The 18294-nt window shown below is 40.1% G+C and overlaps 1 protein-coding gene across 1 annotated transcript in view; it reads left to right on the plus strand.

Moving 5' to 3' along the window:
• LOC126194766 (autophagy-related protein 16-like) overlaps positions 1 to 18294 on the plus strand; it is a 110695-nt gene that overhangs the window by 48433 nt on the left and 43968 nt on the right. The window contains exon 3 of the mRNA XM_049933052.1: positions 4827 to 4989. Within this exon, the coding sequence (XP_049789009.1) occupies positions 4827 to 4989 (163 nt within the window). The remainder of the gene's footprint in view (positions 1 to 4826; positions 4990 to 18294) is intronic.

Genomic DNA, 18294 nt, shown 5'->3' on the forward strand with positions numbered 1-18294 from the left:
AACAAGTGTTTAAGAAAAGGCACAATGAGTGGAAGAAGAAATCTTTTGTTGTTTCGAAGGGAGATGCTGCTCAGACTGTTTCACAGACTACTCCAAATAAATGTGATAGAACTTCTTCCAGCAAGAAACTTCATGACAGCAAAGAAAAATTTGAAAACTACGAAAGTGACAGTAATGATGTGAAGGAAATAATTAATATTTCCTTGCTCTCTAATATTTTGAAACATAACGTATTATGCCAAGTTTGCAAAGAAAGAGGACTGGAATTGAAAATAACTTCACACATCGGTTTAGCATGTAAAATGTTATTGCAGTGTAACAAATGTGCTGCAGAAGTTTTGTTTTCTAATTTTAACAGTTTTACTCATATTGGTAATAGTGGAAAGAAGGTATATAATATAAATGTTAGGCTAGTGTATGGCTTACATTACATTGGCAAGGGCAGTGCTGCAGGGACAATGTTATGTGCAATTATGAACTTGCCAAAACCACCAACCAAGTTTGGATTTTATAATGAATTGGTGGGATCTTCTGCTGAGGCTATTGCTCAAGCAATAATGAAGAAAGCAGTTGAAGCTGTGACAGATAATGGGAATTGTAGAGATTTAACTGTTGCTTTAGATGGATCGTGGCAACATGGAGGTAATAAATCTCTAAATGGAGTTGTGACAGCTACCAGTGGAGACAGTTGCAAAGTAATTCATGTTGCTAATCTCTCAAAACATTGTAGATGTAAGGGCAATACCAAAGACAAACATAGTGAAAGATGTGAAGCAAATTTTCACAGCACGAGTGGAGCGATGGAAGTAGAGGGAGTGAAAGCAATTTTTTCCAGATCACAGGAGTGGTATAATGTATGATACACTAACTATCTAGGAGATGGTGATTCTAAGGGATATAAAGCTGTAGAGGAACTCAGACCTTATGGCAATGAAATTCGCATTAAGAAACAGGAGTGCATTGGACATGTGCAGAAACGTATGGGGTCTCACGTGCGCAAACTAAAGCAGACATTAGGATCCCAGAAGCTTAGTGATGATAAGACCCTTGGAGGAAGAGGAAGACTGACAGATAAAGCAATTGATAGTTTGAAGAGGTATTATGGGTGTGCAATTAGGCAAAATACAAGAAGCATTGAGCATATGAGGAGAGCAGTATGTGCATTATTTTTTATACAGAATCAACAAATGAGCACCCACAACATGCACTGTGCCCCACAGGTGATGACTCATGGTGTAAGTACCAATCAGGAAAGGAATATGCCCATAAAAACAGTTTGCTAAATGCTATAATTAAGTCCATATTCAGACATTTATCACAGCCAAGTTTATTGGAAAAGTGTCTACATGGGAAAACACAAAATCCAAATGAAAGTGTAAATAATTTAATTTGGATTCCCAAAAGAGTGTTTGTACAGATAAAAACATTGCATTTTGGAGTGTACGATACAGTGGAAACATACAATGAAGGAAACATTATCAAATGTGATGTGATGAAACGTTTAGGTTTCCAACCAGGACACACCACCATTTCCACAATGCGCCAAATTGATGAAGAAAGACTTAAGAGGTGCAGGAAGAATAGACAAAAGCCTACGACATGCAGCAAAAGGGAAGAAAAGACCAGTGAAAAGGAAGCTAACACTGGAAAAAGAAGAGGATGCTGATAATCCATCGTATGGGGCAGGAATGTATTAAACTTTGGAAGCCCTTTCCCGTAATTTTAAAATTTTCATCTTTGAGGAACATTTTCTCAAAAACTGCTAACAGTAATCAATGAAATTTATACACAATATTGTTTACTTCTTTTCCTTCATTTTTGTAACAAATTGTAAAAAAATATTGTATAATTCAAGTGTTATAGAAGAAAAAGTGCAATATTTTAGAGAAAAAATAAGCATCTGTTTAAAAAAATTGTAAAACAAAAACCAATAAATATTTCTTAACATGGCATAACTTTGTAGATAAATATTCACTGAACATGTAGTCCAAATTTCACAGCAATATGTTTAATGGTTTTAGAAAAAATGTTCCTTCTATTTGCTAAAATTAACATGGAGAAGATGGATTGTTCCGGCTCCCCTTAAGTGGCCACCCTGCCCCACCCTGTGCCTACTGCTCTCAACCCTCGATGGTGTGCCACTTCCTGATCCAGTGCCTATTTTGTACCTGTTTATGTCTGTTTCCAGTCTACTTTGTCAGATGTTTTAGCAGATGGTACGCATTCTGTCAATCGTGTCTTACTTTTTATTCACCGCAGCAGCATGGCGAAACAAATTTGATCCCCCCCCCCCCCGCAGGGATCACCGCTATCTCAATGATGTTTTGAGAAATTTTCCCAAGGGATGTTGTTGTCCTCTTTTGAGGTTGCTTGGTTGGGTTTTTTGCATTTTTGCCTCAGGTTTTTATTAAGTACTTGTTTTTTTTCTTATGTTGTGATGTGGGTGCTTATGCCCTTAACTGTTTTGTGCCCTTAAGCATCCACTGCACCACTCTGCCCCAGGCAAGCCTCACAGCAACCGATTACAGGCAGCGCCCCTACAATGAGCCATAGATTCTCTTGACAGCTAAAATGTGTTGGCAAGTGGCACACCAGATAAATAAAGTATCCAGATATATAGATAACACTTCAGTGTAGTTGCACCCATGGTTGACTGACTGTATTGTTGAGGCATGCAAACTAACTCACATGACAATGTCTATGCTTGTGGAGGGAATCTGGCCTGACTGAAGACAATTCTGTGACAGGCTCTCCTGCAAAGATCACATCCATTTGGATTTTTTTGTAATTAGGGTATATAACAGTACTTACAGAAACAATCTACTTGAAATGCTTGATCAGTTGTCTGTATTCATTTGGTTCTTTCTCTGATAAAATGCTAGATGGTGACTTGGGGAAGATCTGTCACATATACAGGGCATAACTAAATCCTATTACTGACTTTGGGGACAGGTTTCTTACACTAAAACAAGAAAACTTGTGTAGTAAATGTGCACTCTAAAATGCATATGTTAAGAGGAGGTACGAGCACATGTCAATTGAAAGAGATGTGTTTCACAATAGTGAAGATGAATAACTGCTCACAACTCTTAGAGCATACATTACATGTTTAATGGACTGTTAATTTCTTGTTTTGATCAATACTACTTCCTTCCAGAATATGGAAGGCAAAGGAGCTTGCTGTAGAAAAGAGTTGTTTCACAGTGTTGGAGACAAACAAGTGCTCATAGCTCTTAAGGTGTGCATTTTAGAGGCCATGCTTTGTAGGTATTTTTTCTGGTTTTTGAGCAAGGAACCTGTCCTCAAAGTCTGAAAAGGGAATTTAGTTGCACCCTGTATTTGAATAGGAAATTCATGTCCCTGAAAGATGTATCTTAACGAGTGCAGCACTCTGTGCCATTGCCGCTGACAGCACAATGTCCATGACAAGGAGTCCAGTGCAATGTTGCTTGCTTGTGGATAATCTTGTAATTTGTGTGTGTGTGTGTGTGTGTGTGTGTGTGTGTTTTATGTTGCCCATTCTCTTCATATTTTTACATGAAAATGAGGGCCACAATTGTACATTTTGATGATTTTGTGAGGTTTTATGGCATCAAATTTGATTTGAAGCTGCTGCAGTTACACCACCTCTAGGACCTGAAGTCCCAGAACATCTGAAAGTGCCCTAACCATGTGTCTGGTAAAGGGGAGAGGAGGTATAGACAAGCAATTTGCTCCAGTTTATAAATGTTTTGCGCAATCCCAGCTATTTTATGGATGCACAGTGTATTGATTCGTGACACAGGCTCAATGAAGCTATCGATCTTGATGGGCTCAGGCTAACCACAGACTCAGCTCCATACACACCTCCTGCATTTAGGTTAACTCAGTGGCCACTTCTTACTGTCTATAAGGACATAGATTCTTCACAGTTTCAGAGTGACTTGCATACCGTAATGTTGCTTGCACTGGTGTGAAACTGATTTTCAGTAATTGACCTGAGAAATGAGGCCATTTCGGGTCAATGCAAAGCAAAGATCCATTGGTTGCTGGCGTGGGGCAGATACCTACCATATCCCAGATTTGGTGACAACTGCTGAGAGGGACACAGGTGGGATTGTACTCCTGGATATCTTTTAACTGTGTATGTAATAAATTTTTTAAATGAATGCAGTGTAAGAATGTATTCACACATATGGACCCTTCACCACACACTGTATGATGACTTGCAGAGAATAGATGTAAATGATCATCTATGGTAATGTTTTATGATTTTTCTGGGCTTGTCTTCAAAGTTTACTTAGAAATGAATTTATCATATTTGATGGAGAGTCCCACGCAGTTTTTAGAAATTGTAGCTGACGAGATTTTCATGTACTAGAGGAACTCCAGATCTTCTCTGGCTCACTGAGTGAGTGCTCTTCATTCCATACAGTGAAACTGTCAAGTAGATAAAATAGTCCATGACTCCCTTCTCTACCTCCAAAAACAGGCAAAGGAGTATTTTCATGGTTACTAGGACACACTGGAATTCAGGGAAATAAATTTGCAAATGGTACACCTAATAAAATGTCATTTTCTTGAATGTTGTGAAAACATCACTAATTGGGTGTACATAACTTGGTACACAATTCAGTTTGTTTCTTTCAGTAACTGCAGTAATTACTATTCATACAGCATCATAATAAACAGATAACTGTCAAAGCATTTTTAAATATAAGTGAATAGTTTTAAATTAGAATTAATCATATATTAGTGACAGTTTTAGAACTTTTTTTGCGAACAATGCATAGTATCACAATATGTGAAGAATACATAATGATTATAAATTTACGCTCTCATTTCAGCTTAAAAGACAGCTTAACTGTAAGTAGCACACTGCGTTTAGATATACAGTTATATCAAAACAAAATAAAGGAGTTGGAAAATTTGCTGCAATTATTGCGAGATGAACATCAAGCTTTGCAGCTTACTTGTGCATCCCTGGAAGAGAAGCTCCGAAAGACGCAGGTAAGAGACAAAAGTGTGAAGTTTTTATACCATTAGTATTTCTTAGTACATGAATAGACTATATTATATTGACAATAATCACAGTCATGTTCAACTTAGCTGAAGATACTAGAATGCAACATTTTGAGAGTTTTCCAATTTTTTTTGTAACATGTAAACATATTACTTGGATTCTGTATGTATTTTCCACAAGTCACTGTATGGTGAGTGGTAGAGGGTACATGATCTGAATATAATCATTTTACTGACTTTTTATTCCAATTGTGGATTATGCATGGTAAGAACAGTGCCACTGCATTGCTACGCAAGACCAAATATTTCTCATATTACTGTTATGGTCATTTTGTTTTTATGTGTGTGGAGGGCTGTAATATGTTTCTTGATTCATCATGGAACATATGCTTTGAAAATTCAAGAGCAAGTCATTAAGTAATACACATTTATCCTGCAGTGTCTCTTGATGGAGATGAGCATTTTAAACTCTCTCTCTCTCTCTCTCTCTCTCTCTCTCTCTCTCTCTCTCTCCCCCCCTCCCTCTCCCCCCTCCCTCTCCCCCCTCCCTCCCTACTTCCCTCCCCATTTTAATGTAATTTAGTAATCCCAGAAATTGACTAAGTGAGAATTTTATAAGCACTCTCCATTGTTTATGAATTACGGTTCCTTAAGAGTCTTCCAGTGAGCATTGTCTTGGCATCTACCTTCCCCACAACTATATTTATTTGGTTTCACCACTTTAAATTGCTTTGAATAGAGAGACATAGATATTTGCTTGTAGAGCATATCCAAGTGATGGCTTGGCAGTGGTGTAATCAAACAACTTTGTGTCTTAAGTAGGTCTACATTTCGTGATGGACATTAGGATATTGAATACCTGCTTTATCGGGCAGAAGGGAAGGGAAGGGGTGGGGGGGTAGGAAGGGGGGAGGTAGAGTGAAAGAGAGAGGGGGGGGGAGAGAGAGAGAGAGAGAGAGAGAGAGAGAGAGAGAGAGAGAGAGAGATAACTCTTTATGTCAGGACAAATGTGACAGATAAGTGTGCCATGTGAGAGAGATGTCATCAGAACGTGTCATCTGTGTGACTGTTGAATATAGTATGGGGAAGACGAATGGTATTCATTGCATTTGATTGTGAACAGCTTGTGGGTACTCCAAGTATTGGGTACTCCATCTCTGAAGTCATGCGTGCTCTGGACGTATCCTCGTGCAGTGATGTCCAGGTTTTATTGGACTCATGAGCAATGAAATACGAGAGGGTACCGAAAGAAAGAAAGGAAAACAAAAATGGAATACTATTGCTGTGGGCGGACCTCGTTTAGTACACATTTCTGCTGCTATGTGTGTATAGCGCAACTCATCACCAGTTCAGTGCCATCTGTGTTGTCAGCCTGGCTTGTTCTGTTTATCTGCAGTGATTGCTTATGCCTGCACTGTTTTATTCTTGTTTAATTTTTCGTGATGTCAGGTGTAAGTGAACAACATGTAGCTGCGAAATTTTGTTTTCTACTTGTTAAAAATGCTGCTGAAACTGTTTTAATGTTGAAAACAGCGTACCAAGATGATGCTATGGGAAAAGCTCAAGTGTATGAGTGATCATCAAGTCAAATCAAACATCAAAACTGTTATAACGTCAAGTTTAACAAATATATTTCAGAACGACACAACACATATAAGTCACAGAATAAGTTGACAAGCAAGACATGTGTACACGTTAGCATTCGAATGAGCACTGAGTCACAGTGTAGCGGCCGCTGCTCGGCTGGCCGCTTAGGTGGCGCAGCTGCTGCATGGCTGGCAGACAGCGCCGCACGTAGAGGACCCGCATAGTTGCGCGGCGGTGCTTCGAATGATCGGTGAGTCACAGCACTTTTCCCCCCTTTGAAATTGTTGCCCTGGTCTTGATGGAGGTGTCCTGGAGATGGCTAACGTCCATAGGCGTTGTTTGACTCGCCGTAAAGTCTCAAGGAGGAGGCTTCCCGTACGGACGGAAGTGTCCCCGATGATAACGGGTCGAGATGACAGGAGACGTAGGGGTCGAATCTGCTGGGCCCCCCTGCACCAATCTGCCCGTTGCGGCAAGTCCAGTTGATATGACAGGAGACATGGGCGATGTGTCGGCGTCCGTTGGAGGAGGAGGCAAGTAGATTTGCTCTGACAGAGGATGGTCATCCAGTTCCTGCATGGGAACGTCTCCTGGTGGCGTCCGTTCTTGTGCTGGCGTCGTGATGACGGTGAGAGGGCTGCGTTGTGAGTATTGAGAGATGCCAAGATCACGAGCGTCAGGTAGAGCCGAAGGTGGTGTAGCGGTATTCGGAACACGCGTTGCTGGCACACGAGGCCAAAGCTGGTCCGAATGACGCACTGCAACACCCGTGTCCATCTGAATTTCATACAGGCGTTTGCCACGGTGTCTTAAGATGCGGCCCGGGCTCCATTTTGGCCGCCTGCCATATCCCCATACCCAGACGAGGTTGTCGGCGGTGAACCGGCCAAGGGAAGGCACCCGCGGCCGTGAGGTGGGAGGCCGCAGAAGATGAAGTAGCGTGCGGGGCTGTCGGCCATGTAAGAGCTCAGCCGGGCTGTGGTCGCCCATGGGGGTGAAACGGTAAGACACCAGAAACTGGAGAAGCGCATCATCAGCAGCAGAAGAAGTCAGAAGTTTCCACATCTGAGCCTTAAATGTGTGGACCAGTCGTTCAGCCTCACCGATGGATTGTGGATGGAACAGCGGGGCCATGCCATGCATAACCCCGTGACGAGCACAAAAATCCGCAAATTCGGAAGAGGCAAATTGCAGACCATTATCAGTAACAAGAGTAGAGGGGAGGCCTTCCAAAGAAAAAATGCGGGTGAGAGCACTGGTGGTTGCCGCGGTGGTAGGCGACGTGCAACGGACAATGAAAGGAAAGTTAGAGTAGGCGTCAATTACGAGGAGCCAATAAGTACCCAAAAAGGGTCCCGCAAAGTCAGCATGAATGCGCTCCCAGGGCTTCTCAGGCGAAGGCCACGGTGACAAAGATGACTTTGGGGCAGCGGCCTGTGACGCTCAAGGGCCGCAGGCAGCGACCATGTGTGCTATTTCAGAGTCGATGCCAGGACAGTACACATGACGGCGCACCAGAGATTTTGTGCGAGACACACCCCAGTGCCCTTGGTGAAGGAGGCGCAAGACCGAAACGCGCAAAGACGCAGGTACCACGACACGCGGCGAAGCATTGTCAGTGGAGAGGAGGATAACCCCATCCCTAGCCGTGAGGCGGTAGCGCAAAGCGTAGTAGTTCCACAATGGATCAGAAGCCTTAGCGGACGGGCGACCTGGCCAACCCTTCTGAATACAGCGGAGAGGGTAGGGTCAGAACTCGTAGCAGCCGCCAGCCTGTCCCCAGTGATGGGGAACCTGTCCACAACCCGCTGCTCGTCAACATCCAGGTGGAAACACAAAAGTTCGTCCCTATCGAATGCCTGATCAGGACCCATGGGAAGGAGAGACAGAGCATCAGCATTTGCATGTTGAGCCGTTGGCTGGAAATGAATCTCATAATTGAAACGAGACAAGTAAGGAGCCCAACGCTGGAGGCGGTGTGCAGCCTTGTTGGGCATCCATGAGCGTTTTGGAGGCATAAGCAATGGGTTGTTCCGAACTGTCAGAAAAACGGTGCGCAAGGACTGCACTGACCCCGTATTGAGAGGCGTCCATGGCAAGAACAAGATGTTGGCCAGGTCGATAAGTAGCCAGGCACGGGGCCTGTTTCAGCATAGTCTTCAGTTTCTGGAAAGCCGCATCGCATCACGCGGACCAGTGGAAAGGCACGTTTTTATGCAACAGGCGATGCAACGGCTGAGCCACCGAAGCCACAGACGGTAAAAACTTGTGATAGTATGCTATTTTCCCCAAGAAGGGGAAAGTCACAGAATAAGTTGACAAGCAAGACATGTGTACACGTTAGCATTCGAATGAGCACTGAGTCCCAGTCTAGCGGCCGCTGCTCGGCTGGCCGCTTAGGTGGCGCAGCTGCTGCATGGCTGGCAGACAGCGCCGCACGTAGAGGACATGCGTAATTGCGCGGCGGTACTTTGAATGATCGGCGAGTCACAACAAAAACAATGCTTTTTTTTTTTTTAAAGCCAAGGACATAGTTCGTTCATAGTTTGTTTCTCCAGGTCAGACTGTCAATGAAACGTTTTATTTGGAAGTTTTAAGAAGATTGAGCGAGAGTGTTCATCAAAAAGCGATTTGTGGCAAGCCGGAAACTGGTTCTTCTACCACGACAATGCACCTGCACACACTCAACCGTCTCCATTAGTTTTTGGCTGAAAATGGCTAGGTTCTTCTGCTCCATGCATCTTTCTCACCTGACCTGTCACTGTGCAACTTTTTCTTATTTCCACGCATGAAAAGGGGCATGAAAAGACACCAGTTTGACAACATTGAAGAAGTCAAGAAAAAAAAGAGGGAGGAGCCATTTCTAAAGATGTTTTGAACAGTAGAAGCACCAGTGGGACAAGCATATTAGTTATAATGGAGAGTATTTTGAAGGAGAGAAGGTTGTTTCGTGAACAATTTGAAAATATATAGCTTTTAAAAAATAATTTATTTTTTTGGGTACCCCTTGTATGTTGATAAACACATGTCAGAATACAAATTTGGCACAGTGTTCAATTCCCTTTGACTACACAGCAGGTGATAAAGGTATTCACATTTGGGTGAGACATAGCTGATAATGTCTGATATTGTGTCTTAACAGCTGAAGTGACCTACAGATGATCTAATTTGGTCAGGCCGTTAGCGGATTTGGTCAGATCAGATGTGTTGTCGGGGCAAGTATTTAGCTATAGGCTAACAGATCTCTTGTTGGGTCCTTGTCAGATGGCTGTGCCGCCTGATAGCCTGACCACATAAGACCATATGTAGTGCCGTCGTGTGACACACTTATCAGTTGTGCTTTGGACTTTACTGTGAGGAGGTTGTGCGTACTTGCATCACAGTGGTCACTGTTACTCTTAAGTGAATTGTGATTATTTACTCAAGTGAAATGTCATTGTTGAGTTCCTAGACTTAGACTTATTGTTTGTGGGATACTTCTGACAATCAGTATTGCAACAAGCACATAAGAAATTAATAGCTGAAGTTATTTTTGTGGGACATTAGGAAAGCTCATTGTAAAATAATTGATGATGAATGTAAATGATACCATCCCATGTCCTCCCATCACATTCATCGTCATTGTGTTGTTTCATTCAGTTGTTTCAGCAGTATGTGCAGTTCAACAGTTCCCCCAATTATTTCAGATAAATGAAGTACTGCTGCACAGCTTGGAGCAAAACAGCAAGAATCTGAAAACAGTACTTACGCTGTGAAAGAATTCCTTGTATTTAATAATTTTGGTACACACACAAAATAAATTCTAAATAAGTGATTTACATTCTGAGAAAGTGTTTTCTTTAGACATATGTAGGTCCTCAGAACTTAGCACCTTGTGTCATATGTTTTAGAGATTATTTCTTAAAGTAACTATTGAGAGATTGCACTAGTATATTTGAGATCTGCACTGTCTCTTCCAGTGGCCAAAAATCATAAAGTGGCAACCAGTCTTTCTTCAGCATGGCATTGTTTGGTTCAGTTGTGCAGTCACCAAATGCAGCAGTGTAATGAAACTGTCATAGTCCATTCTATGATAATTGTGAAACTCTTCTCTATCCAGTTATCTCAGTAATGTTATATGACTAAAATACTTCCATTTCAGTAACATTTTCTGGTCCACATCGTTCTGTTTCTTATGAGAGGAGTTTCTAGGAGTGCTATCAGAGCAGTTCCAACTTTCTTTTGTTTCAGTAGAACGAGAGGCATGCTGCATCTGTGCATTTGTTCTCAGCAGAAGCCAAGAGCCAGACAACTAAATCAAGTGCTACTTCAGGCCATGTGGGTGCCACACCCGACTTTGTCATGTTCACTGTCGGGCTGACAGGTCAGGTCATCGGTGGCCCCCTTAATGATACAGTAACTTTTGACCCTGTCATGTGCTTCAACTTTTCACCTGTAACATCCTGGATACAGTACTCCCAGGTTGTGCCAAAATGGTTTGAATAACTCTCCAGACATGAGGTTGGTTATGTACTCCCCCTTGCCCCTCCCTCCAATTAATGTAGTCCCTCTGTAATGACTAATCATTCCGTCTTCGCTGTTTCCAAATTTAAGTCCTAAGATGTGCAACTCCATGCCCATATACTTGATCTCAAAGCAACTGTCTACAACAGTTTTCACCTTTTACTTCCTATCTTCTTTCTGTGCATAAGCATGTCATCCAGACATATTACAGAATATGCATTATTCACATCATAATGATCAGTATGCTAATTTTTCTTAACACTGGCTGCTACCATTAGACATTTCAAAATTTGAAAGAGGAGCATAAATCTCATTGTAGTCCATTATAGTCCATGCCTCCTACTTTGCAACTAAATGAGTTTTAAAAATTCGTTTTCACAAACTGTATTTGTTTTAATTTTGTTAAATGTTTACCCATCCATTCTTTACTGTAATTACACCAGATGATAGCTTGACCAGTTTCCAAGTGTCATGATTCTTCAAGGAATTAATTTCTTCATCCATCCATTCATTCAATGCCACTATCAATTCCACTGCCTCATCAGAATTAACTACCTGATGATACTTCCTTCCACTATGTCTATTTGTGCTTCTTCCGCATAAGCCTTCTCTTTGGAAGGAAGTATCATTGGGTGACATTTCCTTGAAACCATTTTTTCATTTTTTTCCCTGTTCTTAGCCTGAATTGATTGCTTGAAGTTTCGGCCTGTTCAACAAGCTCCTTTATTTAATAAAGACAAAACCAAATTTTCTTAATGATCTAAGAAATCATAAAATTCCTCTTCAGTGTTAGAATCTTCTTTCACTTCACATTTCATCTTTAATACTTGGAAATAGTAATATTTCTTCATTGTACAGTGCAACAAGTTCATTATGTCCACTTTTTTCAGCTGAGAATTTGCTGTTCAAAATTTCTAATAATTCTTTGAATATACAGTCCTAGATTACGCAGCCTGTTTTGTTTCTGGCATCCACATCCTGTATCCACAGCCACACAGAGAATGTCCAGTAAGAATGCCATTTTCTGCCCTTAAATGGTTAATTCAGAACAATGCGTTTGTGTGGGTACGTGAACAAAAACTTCGCATCCTGTCTTGTATGAATGTCACACACTAGGATTTCTACCTGCCTACAATTTGTAAGGTGTTATTTTGTTGTTGTGGCTGTCTGTAATAGAATTGCTTACGTGTACCACAGTGTACATCATCTCAGCCAAAGAACTCTTCGGTAAATCGCTTCCTAGCAATGGCAACCTTACAACAGCCATTAATATTCCATTAAGGCACTCAGATATACCATTTTGCTGTGTTTTAGGTGTCATTGTTACTTCATGCTGAATTCCTTCAGATTCACAGAACTATAACTATTTGTGGGACTGGAATTCTGGGCCATTTCCATTGTTGATTCTCTTAGAGTATTATCTGGTTTGTTTTTCACTTGCCAGCCGCGGTGGCCGTGCGGTTCTAGGCGCTCCAGTCCGGAGCCACGCTGTTGCTACGGTCGCAGGTTCGAATCCTGCCTCGGTCATGGGTGTATGTGATGTCCTTAGGTTAGTTAGGTTTAAGTAGTTCTAAGTTCTAGGGGACTGATGACCACAGCAGTTGAGTCCCATAGTGCTCAGAGCCATTTGAACCATTGTTTTTCACTTGAATTTTCCATTTCTAGAATTCTTCAAATACTTAATCCTTATATTTTTTAATAAATGCACAACATTTCTCTGCTTGCATCATTCATGATGCTCATTAAATATGTTACCTTCCAAACTTGGAACATCAGTAGGTGCCATGATATCACTATGAACAAGTTCTAAAGTGTTCTTCAAGTTTTGTGATACAGTTTTTGGAAATGGTTTTCATGGCTGTTTACCCACCAAACAGTCATCACAAGGGTTCATTTCACCTTTTCTACAGTGTAATCACAAGATTGCATCACTTTTGATATGCTATTGATTGTATTCTTGCTGAGATGCATCATTCTACGATGTCGTAATTCTAGTGAATTTAAAATAAATTTGTTATTTCTCAATATGTCTATTGACCTGTTATTTGACTCCATATCTATCTAATGTAAATGATATTTGAGTTGAGTTTTAATGAGCAGCCTTCCAGATTCATTATAAATTTTCCAACCTTTTTTTTTATCAAAAATAACCTTTCTATCATTGCCTCATGGATGAGACTGCTACAGTTCTTTTAGGCAAATCTATGTTGTCAATATTCTTCACTCTTACTGTACTTTTCCCCGCAGCATCTGTTTTTCTGCCATCTACTAAGATTATTATTTCAGCTGAAACATTTTCATCAACAGCTGAAAAATAATTTTCATTTGGGACCATGCAATGAGTTGCTTTTAAATCCACTACCCAGTTATCACTATTTGATGTAACTCTGCACGAGCAGCACTCATACTAACAGCACTTTATTTTTTCCCCTTTTCAGGGCAGTGTGACCAACTTTGTAATGAACAGAAGTACCTTTTCATCATTGCTTCTTTCTTTATTTGTCACATTGTTCAGTAATTGATGGTTTTGGGTGACCGTGATTACCAGTATGCTTTCAAGGACATTGCAGAATGTTTATCTTCATTACATTCTTGATGTTTAGCATCTCCAGCAAGCAGATGCCTTTTGATTGTTGCACACTTAAAATCATTATTGGGCAAATTGCACAGTGCCATAAGGGGACATCCATTGATCACCTGAGCTTAAAATAGAGGGAAGATCTGGCAAAATCTTACCAGATTTCGTTTAAAAGGTGGGGGCAAGAAAATCTCACATCAACTTTTTTTATAACAGATAACATTTTGTTTTATAAAATTTATCCTGAAAATAAATAATGTTAAAGTGCCTACCAATCTTTATGGCCTCTCTGAACTGAATGAGATGTGCATACCCAGGATTCCCTGATTTGAAACAAGTGTCAGATTTCGTTTGGCTAGTTCTCTGCCATGCCTGTTGAAATTACTGCAAGTCAGTCAGTGATGATATTCTGTGAAGCATGTAACGCCGACATTGTTGTTTTCAGCATAGTCTGTATTAAAACTTTCACAATGCATATGTTAAGTAGCATGCCGACAAGTCGAAACAAATATGCCAGCAAGAAGTAAATCATTTGTGGAAGGAAGCTAAGCTAAGCTGAAATTCACCGACAAGAATTGTCTTAGTGATCATATAAATGAAGATACTGAAAAGCTGTGTAATCATATACTTCAAAGGAAGGTACAATCAATGTTGTGTTTCATCTGCAAATTAAGCAAAGGTTCAGTGGCATTTAATGTATATAATATATCAACCGAAGGTCAGTTTGTTAGGGATCTGTCATAATCGTTAATACTATTTTCATGGAGCCTTATTGTCTATCTCTCTGTCCATTCAGTTACTACTCAGGGTTGGCGTATTTAAAATAAAAAGTGTTTTTAATCACGTATTGAAAACACTGCTTAATACACTTTCTAAATCTATGCACTACCCTTTTATTCTGTGAAATTAGAGGTGTAAATGATAATTATGTCTAAGGTCTACTATAATGAGTTTAATTACATTAATTTTCTTGAAAACTGCCTAGTAGCAGAGAATATTCATTGTTATAATGGATAACATTTTGTTGTATGAAATGAATTCCGAGCAACCTAGTTTAAATGAAGCAAAAAGATGAACATATCAAATAAATTTAATTATTTAAAAATTATAGTGTAGACATCACGTGAGTGGGAGGAGAAAGGTGTCAAAATTAAATGGAGGTATTCATAGAATAGTCATTACTAGAGCTCCAGCTTCAATTTTGTCACCATGGTCACCAGATCTGCTACAATACTGTTTATCAGTCCTAAATAATAGATTCACAACTGTTCATCTTTACTGAACATAATTTCCTCCTCAGCTTCACAGTACCAGTGCAAAATTTGCTTTCTTCTGGGGCGTATAATGAAGTTCTTCCCATACTGTTTCTGGATTGGTCAGATTTCATACATGCACTTGTTCACCGCATATAGGAAGTTAAGTTTTGCTAATGCCTTACCTTGACGGGATATATGTACCTTTTTAATTATCAACTGGTTGGTGCGCCTTCACCAGGTTCCACCTTGCCAAGCTCAATTATAGACCACAAATTGGAATCCATTGAATCATTTTCATTTGACACGACCAGGAAGTGCAAGTCACTCCATTTAATTTGTCAGTGCTGTGTCTGTTCTCTGTCATCTCTGTGTATTTCACTAATTGGCTCACTTTTTTTACACAAGGAAAGCAGAGAAAACTGAACTTCTTTTCAACAGAACAAAGACTACTTAATTCCTCATTGTGTTTTTAGACATCAAAGAAAATCCAGAGATGTCACAAAAAAAGAAAAAATAAAGGAACTTTTGTCCACTTGCTTAACTCTAAACAGTTATGATGTAAGATGAGACATCAGTGTTATTTGAAAATGAAGAAACAAAAGAATACTTACATGCATCTTTTGAAGATACCATCTTTACCATTGACTGTATATATTTATTATACAGTTTTACCAATGACTGTGCATGTTTACTGTAAATTTTTGGGACTTAGAGGAAATAAATGCAGTCAGTGGTGGAAAATTTTTCTTCAAAAAATCCATTGCACCTGTAGACCTAAATCAATTATAATTATTTAATTATGTGCATTTTCATGTTTTCCCTGTGAATCGACTGATTCTCTATGCTTCAGATGTATTGCCAGAGAAATACAATTTCTTTCACTGCTTTAATTACCGGCTCTATACATTACTGCCATCTTCAGAGTGAGTCAACTGTCTGAAGTTACAGCACACATCTTGCCCCATAGAAGCATAAACACTGAATCACAGTGCATGGAGCTAAAGATATCTTTGTCACAGAGATATTTTGTGGATAGCATAGAACTAGTATGAACTTCTTGTAACTGACAATGGATAGAAACTGTGGTGAGAACTGAAACAGGTAGAGGTTTTGATGCATTAATGTTAGTGTCACCGTTGTGGTATTTTTCAGAACTATTCAAAGGAAGAGCCTTATTCCACCATTTTTCCATTCTGAAACCACTGTCACAGTTATTTAAATTCTTTGCCTACAAATTTCTACACCTTCTTACATAGTAAAATGCCCCCCCCCCCCCCCCCACCACCACCACCAGTAAAGTGATGTTGACACCAGTTTTTGATAATGTCATAATACATCATTGAGGGGCTAGTGTTCATGCATTGCTTTGCCAAAGCCAATTTATATGAGGGTAAGAGCTGTTTTTTTAGTCAATGTTCTGTGTATTTCTTATGAATTAATTGCGTTGCCTGTCCATTATATTACAGTCTACACTCACAGGGATCTTGTAAAAACTACAGAGTGGGTTGATGCAATAGTAAGACACATGACACATCTTCAGCAAGATGGTGGTTAAGATCCCCACCTTGTCATCCAGATTTAGGTTTTTCTGTGGTTTTCCCCACACCACTGAAAGTCAGTACCAAGGTGATTTCTTTGAAATAGGATAGTCAGTTTCCTTCCCCAGTCCAAACTTGTGCTCTGTCTGTAATGACCTGACCGTTAACAGAACATTAAACTCTGATATTCTGTCCTTGTAAATCTTACATGTACAGATTAAGAACTGTCCTTATGCCCAAGAAGTCCTTCTGTCTCCAGTTGAGGGCAAAAGATCAATTTGCATTCCATAGTCATAAGGATCTGGTCTGTCTTTGAGAAAATACTTTATATCATGGGAAATCCCTGTATTTCAACCGCTACATTTCATCTTTCCCATTCTCAAGGCCTACGTTATGTAGTATCTGTAGCACTTTTGTAAATCTGTTCTTGAGAATATCCATTTACTTCAAGACTTCTTTAAGTGTATAAGCTCATCTTGTCCTTGTTAGCAGCACTATGCACGCTATGCACTAAAGTTATAAAGACACTCATAGTCTGGGAAGTATGGTAGGAACCATTTACTTCAAACGTTTGTGTGGATTGGCCTGCAATACAGTGTGTGTACCAAGATTCCATAATCTTTGCAACAAACGGAAACATTAAAGACTGGAAGAGAGTTGTTTATTATTTCCATGGTAAAATGAATATTTTCATGGTTGAAAACTACAAAATTTGTGTAACTTGGTCTTTCCACACTACAAACTGAAATTGCAACTCATCTGACCAGGCCAGAGTTTTCCAGTTGTCTAGGATCCAACCGATAACCTGCCGAACCCTGTGTGAAAGAATAAATAATAATAAAATGGAAACAAATATCAGTATCACTATGAAATATAGATGATGTGACTTACCGAACGAAAGCACTGGCAGGTCGATAGACACACAAACAAACACAAACACACACACAAAAGTCAAGCTTTCGCAACAAACTGTTGCCTCATCAGGAAAGAGGGAAGGAGAGGGAAAGACGAAAGGATGTGGGTTTTAAGGGAGAGGGTAAGGAGTCATTCCAATCCCGGGAGTGGAAAGACTTACCTTAGGGAGAAAAAAGGACGGGTATACACTCGCGCACACACACACATATCCATCCACACATATACAGACACAAGCATGTCTGCTTGTGTCTGTATATGTGTGGATGGATATGTGTGTGTGTGTGTGTGTGTGTGTGTGTGTGCGCGAGTGTATACCTGTCCTTTTTTCCCCCCAAGGGAAATATTATGTATAAGGATGCATGGCCCTTACAGCCCTTCATAGCGCATGAAGCTGTTGTGCATATGCAAAGTGCACTCAAAGTAGGTCATTCATATTTCATGACTGTACCAGAGGATGGTAGACACAGCTGCCCTTTGCCTTGGGAAGTATGAGTTTCCATATTTTGGAGTCACCTAACCAAGAATTTCAGGGACTAAATATTACCATGTATATAGCATTCAACAAATAATGTATTTTGTTTTCTTCAGTTCCTGGATTAGGCCATTTGTTGCATGTTATCCTTTCCATCTCTTCCTTAATTTTTCTGTTTTGCCTTAAGATTTTGTAACGTTTCGGTCTTTCTGGATTCAGTGTCTGCAGGAGTTCATTTCATCACTTTTTCTTCTAACTGTTGTTGTTCTCAATATCTGTGAAATTTTTTTGTTCTTTGACTATAGTGGCCTTGTTTCTTACTTAAGTTCCACAATACATTTCCCTATATCTGTAAGGAAAAAATCACCTTGAACATTTGTGTTTCTTTTCATATTTTAGCTTTTAGATGCTGGTTGATTATTGTCTAATGTTTCCAGAATGAGA

Source organism: Schistocerca nitens, chromosome 7 (assembly GCF_023898315.1).
Source record: "Schistocerca nitens isolate TAMUIC-IGC-003100 chromosome 7, iqSchNite1.1, whole genome shotgun sequence".
Taxonomy (NCBI): domain Eukaryota; kingdom Metazoa; phylum Arthropoda; class Insecta; order Orthoptera; family Acrididae; genus Schistocerca; species Schistocerca nitens.